Source organism: Entamoeba dispar, genomic scaffold (genome assembly GCF_000209125.1).
Source record: "Entamoeba dispar SAW760 scf_1105229459841 genomic scaffold, whole genome shotgun sequence".
Classification (NCBI taxonomy): domain Eukaryota; phylum Evosea; order Mastigamoebida; family Endamoebidae; genus Entamoeba; species Entamoeba dispar.
This window is the reverse complement of record NW_001853894.1, coordinates 12,911-19,549: the sequence shown is the minus strand read 5'-3', so window position 1 is coordinate 19,549 and position 6,639 is coordinate 12,911. Positions and strand designations below refer to the sequence as shown.

Genomic DNA, 6,639 nt, shown 5'->3' with positions numbered 1-6,639 from the left:
AAATACACTTTAATTCTTCTTAAAATATAATATTTAGTTAAAACTTTGAAATTCTGAATTGGTTGTTGATACAAATAAACATTTTTTTGTTTCTTTAAAGTAATGTTATTAAGAGGATTCATATTAAAATAGTATGAATGTTATTGTTTTTTTGTTAAAAAACCATCTTTTTTTTAATTTATTTATTAGATGAATAAACATTTTTTAAATTTGTTATAAACTTTTTTAATAAATTAAGTTATAAAATACAAAATAAAAAAGAATTAGAAAATAAGTTTATTGATTTTTTATTATGAATTTTATGAAATGACCAAAAAAAAAAAGAAAAATAATAAGATTTTAATGAATTAAAATACTTTAACTACCAAACAACAAAAAACGGCATGTAAAATTAGTTATGTGGAATAATAACAAACACAACTTTAAAAAGGGATTATTTAAAACAATAATGAATGTTTCATATAATTAGTTCTAACGTAAACTTTTTGAGTTTAAACGATCAAAGATATAGGAAATAATGAGATAAAGTCAAGAACAACAAAAGAGAAACTGAAAAAACCATAATATTAATGAAAGGCTTATTACTGTTACTCTGCTTAACAGTTTCATTCGCTTATGAAGATGATGTTTTTGTCGATAGTGTTGATTTTGATGATGTATTTGATGAAGACTTTAACTATGACGAAGATTATGACAACGAATACAATAATGAAGACTTAGAAGATGTTAATGAACTGGAAGATGATTTTGAAGATGATGAAGAGGCAAGAAGGGCAAGAAGACCTTCAAGTAGGTCTTCAAGAAGCTCATCAAGAAGTTCTTCAAGAAGCTCTTCACGTAGTTCTTCAAGAAGCTTTTCTAGGCGCACTAGAGTTGGTGTTGCTAGATCACTTAAAAAGAATGTTAGAAGCGCTAAAGCACAAAAGAGATTTAATAAAGAAAAAAGAAAAGCCAATAAAGAAAAAAGAAAAGCCAATAAAGAAAAAAGAAAAGCATTAAAACAACAAAGAAAAGCCCAAAAAGAAAAGAGAAAATTGGAAAAAGAGAATAAAAAAGCACTGAAAGAACAAAAGAAAGCTAGTCGTCTTGCTAAAAAGGAAGAACGTAAAATAAAGAAAGAAGAGAGAAAAATTAAAAAAGAAAATAGAAAAGCAATAAAAGAAGCCAAAAAAGCACGAAAAGTAGCTAAAAAAGAAGAAAGAAAAACAGAAAAAGAAAAGAGAAAGTTAGAAAAAGAAAAGAGAAAGTTAGAAAAAGAAAAGAGAAAGAATAGTATTGATAAAACTAAGTTAAAGGCTCAAAAGAAAAAAGCTGAAAGAAAACTTATTGCTGAACTTAAAAAATTATCTAAAGCCACTAAAAACGCACCAAAGAAAGTCCTTAAGAAGTTAGCTAAAATTAAAGATAAAAAGTTCATCAAGAAAAATAAAAAGCTTATTCGAAGTATTATCTTTAAATCTGGTGCTAAGATGGCAGCTAAAATGGCAGCTCTTGCCAAGAAAGGAAAGGATATATCAAAAGTTTGGAAAAAGAAATGGGCATCATTCATGGATAAGAAATTATTGAAATACCTTTCTAAGATTAAATGCCCTGAAAAGAGAAGAGAATTTTATGAACTTATGAAGAGAAAATATTGGAAACAATGCTGCAATTGCTCATGTTGTAAACACACAACCCCTCCTCATACTCACTACTACAGCCATTGTAAGAAATGCCAACATGGACATATAAGTTCAGGGTCAGTCTCTGATTCTTTGTCTATCACTGGATCGTCTTCATCAGGTTCCACAACTGGATCATCTTCATCAGGTTCCACAACTGGATCATCTTCATCAGGTTCCACAACTGGATCATCTTCTGGAGCTTCTACAAGCACAAGCATTACTGGATTAGGAGGTAGTGGAAGTGTTGGTACTAGTAGTTCTAGTGTTAGTGTAAATCCTATCTTCAATAATAATATTGGTCCCTATAACATTCCATACACACAAGTCACTCCTAATATCCCAGTCAATCCTATCGTTAATCCAGTCACCCCATCTAATCCAGTTATACAAATTACACCAGTAACTCCAACTACTCCTTCTGAACCAGTAACTCCTACTGTTAATCCAGTAACACCAGTAACTCCTACTGTTAATCCAGTAACTCCTTCTTATTATCCACAACAGCAGCAACAACAACAAATCTTTTCACCACAAATTATTCAAAGCGCTCCTGCTACACAAGCACCAATTATTATCCAAGGTTCCTCTGGTAGTTCAGCAGCAAGTTCAGCATCTAGTGCAGCCTCAAGTGCAAGTTCAGCAGCAAGTAGCATACCATCAATCACTATGCCATCCATTAATATTAACAACGTTAACAATAACAGAAATGGTGGATCAGATTTAGGAGCGGACTCAGATTCAGATTCCTCAAAACCGTCTTCTTCTACAGTTGTAGATCAATCTGGACAACCTATTGTTACTCCAACAGAAGATTATGCCTCTCCAAAAACTGGAGTTTCAGAAACAGCTATTGCTGAAGCTGATGTAGTTGCAAAGGCGGCTGCTGAAGGACAATCTATTGAAGATATTACTGAAGCCCAAAACCAAGCCAATGTTGAGGCTAATTTTGGAATTAATGCACAAACCACAGCTACTTCTTCTGGATTTGCTGAAGTAAAAACTGAAAATAATAATGAAGAAGAGAGTACAAGTAAAACTGTTACAGAAACCGATAATTAAAAAAGTTTTAATTAACTTCATTTAAAATAAAAGTGTTTTATGGTTTAATAAATTTGGTGTTGAAATTTCTTTATTAACAAATAACACATTTATCTTTTGGAATTTCTTCATATTTATTTGAAGAATAATCTTTTCTAATTCGTTCAGGTACAAGGGGGCAAGAAGAAATGTTAGTACAAATAACAGATTGACATCCAATAATATTGATTATTGTAAGAGTTTGTGGGAATCTAAGATTCATATTATTTGACATACTTAACTCAAAAGATTGAATACTACTTTCTTCAAGATTAATAAATGATACATTATTAAGACCAATACCAATAACTGTATGAACACTCTTTCCTAAAATAACTTTTGAATTTGAAATATCTTCTAATTGAACACAATAAGAATCAACTGTAAGTTCATGTTCATTAATTCTTCTTATTTGAATCTTTTCAGATGCCTTAAAAGAACCGTCGTAGTCTACAGTTAATTCAGAAGTAAAAGGTAAAGGAATATTAATAATATTTGGACAATTATTAATAACAATATTTTTTAAAGATTTTGGTAATGAAATTGATTGTAGTAGTGGTAAATTTACTAAAATAACAACTTCTGCTTCTTTTATTGAAAGAGTTTTTAGTGTTGAGCAATTATAAAAACGAGCTCCTTTACAAGTATTGATATTAATACTTTCTACATCAACTTCATTTAATGAAATATCTATCATTGAGTTAAGAATTTGTGAATTACAATCAAATTTACATTTTTCTAAACGTAATGATCCACTACCTTTTGTATAAAATTGAGGAAGAATAGAATTGTTATCAATATCAAATGACTCTAAATTATTTATTGTTGTTTTTATAATATTAGTATGGATGAGTTGTAAGGAAGTAACACACTCAGCATCAACTTCTGATAATTGAGAGTTGTTTACTAATTTTAATTCTTTACATGAGTGTGCTATTAATTTATTTATTCCATTAAATGATGAAATATGAATAACTTTTGCATTATGCGCATTATAGTCAATAAGAGTATTAACTTGAGAAGAGGTAGAAGCAGTACATCCAGTAATAAAAATTGAATCACAATCAATATCTAAATTTGAAACAAAATAACATCCATTTAATGTAATAGATTTAGCTTTAACAAAGATTTTCTTTGCAAAAGTACATTGAAAAAATATAATAGAATTAACATTTAATTCAGGAAAATCAACAATAAAACAAGAATTAATTGTTAATTCTTTCAAATACTGAGGGAATTCTAATTGATTTAATTGTTTAATAGAAGGAAGAGAAAGACATTGAATGTTAGGTGGAAAAGATTTAATTGGTAGAGAAGAATTATTTAATTTTAATGAATAAAGAGAGTCAGGAAGCTGTAATGTTTGTAATGATTTAAGATAAATTGCTTCGCATTCAATAACTGGAGAGGTTATAATTAATGTTTTTAAATCAGCACATTGTTCAATAATTACTTTCTTTAAATTAATTTGACTTAATTGAAGAGAGGTAACAGAACAATTTGTAATTGTTAATTCTTCTAATAAACTTGGAAGTTCAATAATTGGACAATTAAGGTCTTGAAGAATTAATTTCTTAACAGAAAGTGAGATAGAGAAATTTGATGGTTCTGCTGGTTCTTCTGGATTAATAAAATCGATAATTCTAATATTTTCAACTGCATATTGATTTGCTTTTTCAATAAATGGTTTAAGGTCTTGCATATGCATAGTGATAAATTCATTTTTGAATCCAAAAACCCATTCATCATTACGATATAAAGTAATAATTGGACCGTTATGTACTTCTAACAAACAACTTTTAGGTAATTTTTGTTTTGGAAGGTTATTCATTACATTGTCTAATTGTGAAATATCACAAATAATTCTTACAACACAATTTGGAAGATTTATTGTTTGTTGAAATGGGTATGGGTTTTGAGACATTTTTGAGCCATTTAATTCTTCAATACAATTAATTATAAGTGATTGTAATGGCATTAATTTCCAGGTATTTTTATTAAATTCAGAAATATCCATTGTAATTTTCTCAATTCTTTTAGCAGCTTGTAATAATGAACATCTTGAATATAAATTATCTGTTTGATGAATAATTAATTTTGATTTGTTTAATGGAATGCATGTGTAATCACACGTAACAGTTGTGGCATTACTAAATATTTCTATTTCTTTTTTTACATCTTTTTCTTTGTAAAATGGTGTAGTAGTTAAAGATAGAACTCCTTGTTGATATCTTTTATTAACCTGTATTAAATTAATAGCATCTTTAATGGAATTAAGGTGTTTAGTGATAGACACAATACAGTTGTTTTCCATTGATTGAAGAATTCTTTAACTAAAAGGGTATTTGATCTTCAACCACTCAACTGCCACCTCTTGATGTCGTGTTTTTTATTAATTTAAATAATTTATAATAAAATTAACTATATTTATAATAATTTACTAAAAAAAAAACAAAAAAAAAAGGAATAGAATTGAAAGACTCATTTTTATAATTATGCAAGAACATAAAGAAAAAATTACTTCAACAGATGAACATCTTTACAAACCTAAACTTTCAAAAAGAAACGAACCAAAGAAAGAAACAGAAAATAAAAAAGCACTTGTTAAACCTAAACGTTCAAGACCTCTTAAACATGTTGTTGGAAGCCAAGAAGTCTTACCAACATTACATGTTGTTAAAGGATTAAGTGTTATTCGATTTGTAGCAGGAGAAAAAATTATTTCAGGTGGAACAAAAGAACATGCAGATATACTAAAGAAATATTGTTTAATGGGACTAAATCAAATATTGAGAGCTATAAAAAAAGATGAGGTTTCAATTGTTCTTATTTTGAGATATAAACATATGAATAGTGAAACAACTGAGAGTGTTGATGTCTTGAGTGACGTACTAAAAACTTGTTCAATTACTAAATCATTTAAATTATATTATGATATTGTTTCACAATCAACAATTCGTTCTTTGTTCCAAATAAATTTTAATCCACGAGTTATTGGAATTAAAAAGACTTATTTAGATAATTCTTCATTAAAAGATTTGTTGTCACAATGTGAATGTAATTGATTGTTTGGTTATTCGTATCTTTTAATTATAATTTTTGTCAACCCAATAATGAGGTATTTAACAACAATTAATTGTTGACATACGTTAATATGTTTAACAAGTTAATGAACATAATCATTAAAGTTAAATAAAAACAGTTAGAACTTCTATGACATTAAAGTGTTTAATGTTGAAAATTGTGAGGTCTAATGATATCATTGTTTGTGGTAAATTTCAAATAAGTATTAAAGTTATGGCAACTGTTCCTTAAAGAAAAAGCAGAGTAAAAGTTCAAAATGAATGAAACTTGTTTTGAATTGCTTTTCTCTTAGATTATGGAGTTAAATAGAATTGTTGTAAGGAAAATAAAGATATGAAAATCTATATTTTTCACAAATAAATATCTTTTAATTGTACAAAAATAGCAATTTTTTTTAAAGTTACTATGAAAAAGAACAAGTTATTTGTTGGAAAATAAGTGGAGAAGTTTTATATCATAAAAAAGTGAACATGACAGAATTTTTCATGAAATAAAAATTTCCTATTTATAAACTCTCTTTTGTGTTCTAATTTAAATTAATTCTAAAATGATTCTATCTCCATTTGAAAACATACAGAAAACAGGTAGAAACACATTGAATGGAAGGTGTTTTTATTAATTGTTAAATTTTAATGGTAAAGAAAATTTTTAATATTTTATTTTAATTATAGTATATTTATAAACAAAAGTAATTGATTAAAGAACAGGAGAGGATTTTATTTTGAGGATAAATAGTTAAAGTTTAACTATAGATTCAATTCATTAAAATTATTGACTGTTCATTTTATATTAAAGTTCATTGTAATGGTATTCT

The 6,639-nt window shown here is 27.4% G+C and overlaps 4 protein-coding genes across 4 annotated transcripts in view, besides 7 other annotated features; 3 read left to right on the top strand and 1 right to left on the bottom strand.

Annotated features, from left to right (window-relative positions):
- The first annotated feature begins 167 nt into the window (after positions 1–167).
- Positions 168–355: a sequence feature (AT_rich).
- Positions 356–569: 214 nt separating this feature from the next.
- On the top strand, positions 570–2,723 carry EDI_339620 (uncharacterized protein; the record flags this gene model as incomplete). The annotated part of the gene is made up of 1 exon (XM_001736416.1): positions 570–2,723. The coding sequence occupies one exon, from the start codon at positions 570–572 to the stop codon at positions 2,721–2,723; it is 2,154 nt and encodes a 717-aa protein (XP_001736468.1).
- Positions 616–763: a microsatellite.
- Positions 922–1,076: a microsatellite.
- Positions 1,092–1,180: a microsatellite.
- Positions 1,190–1,270: a microsatellite.
- Positions 2,724–2,796: 73 nt separating the features above from the next.
- On the bottom strand, positions 2,797–5,055 carry EDI_339610 (uncharacterized protein; the record flags this gene model as incomplete). The annotated part of the gene is made up of 1 exon (XM_001736415.1): positions 2,797–5,055. The coding sequence occupies one exon, from the start codon at positions 5,053–5,055 to the stop codon at positions 2,797–2,799; it is 2,259 nt and encodes a 752-aa protein (XP_001736467.1).
- A 71-nt stretch (positions 5,056–5,126) lies between these two features.
- Positions 5,127–5,204: a sequence feature (AT_rich).
- Positions 5,205–5,236: 32 nt separating this feature from the next.
- Positions 5,237–5,806, top strand: EDI_339600 (uncharacterized protein; the record flags this gene model as incomplete). The annotated part of the gene is made up of 1 exon (XM_001736414.1): positions 5,237–5,806. One exon carries the CDS (start codon positions 5,237–5,239, stop codon positions 5,804–5,806), a length of 570 nt encoding a protein of 189 aa, XP_001736466.1.
- A 628-nt stretch (positions 5,807–6,434) lies between these two features.
- Positions 6,435–6,508: a sequence feature (AT_rich).
- Positions 6,509–6,629: 121 nt separating this feature from the next.
- Positions 6,630–6,639, top strand: part of EDI_339490 (uncharacterized protein) — a gene marked incomplete at both ends in the record, with an annotated part of 351 nt that continues 341 nt past the window's right edge. The window contains one exon of the mRNA XM_001733287.1: positions 6,630–6,639. This exon is cut by the window's right edge and continues 341 nt beyond it. Coding sequence (XP_001733339.1) covers positions 6,630–6,639 — 10 coding nt within the window.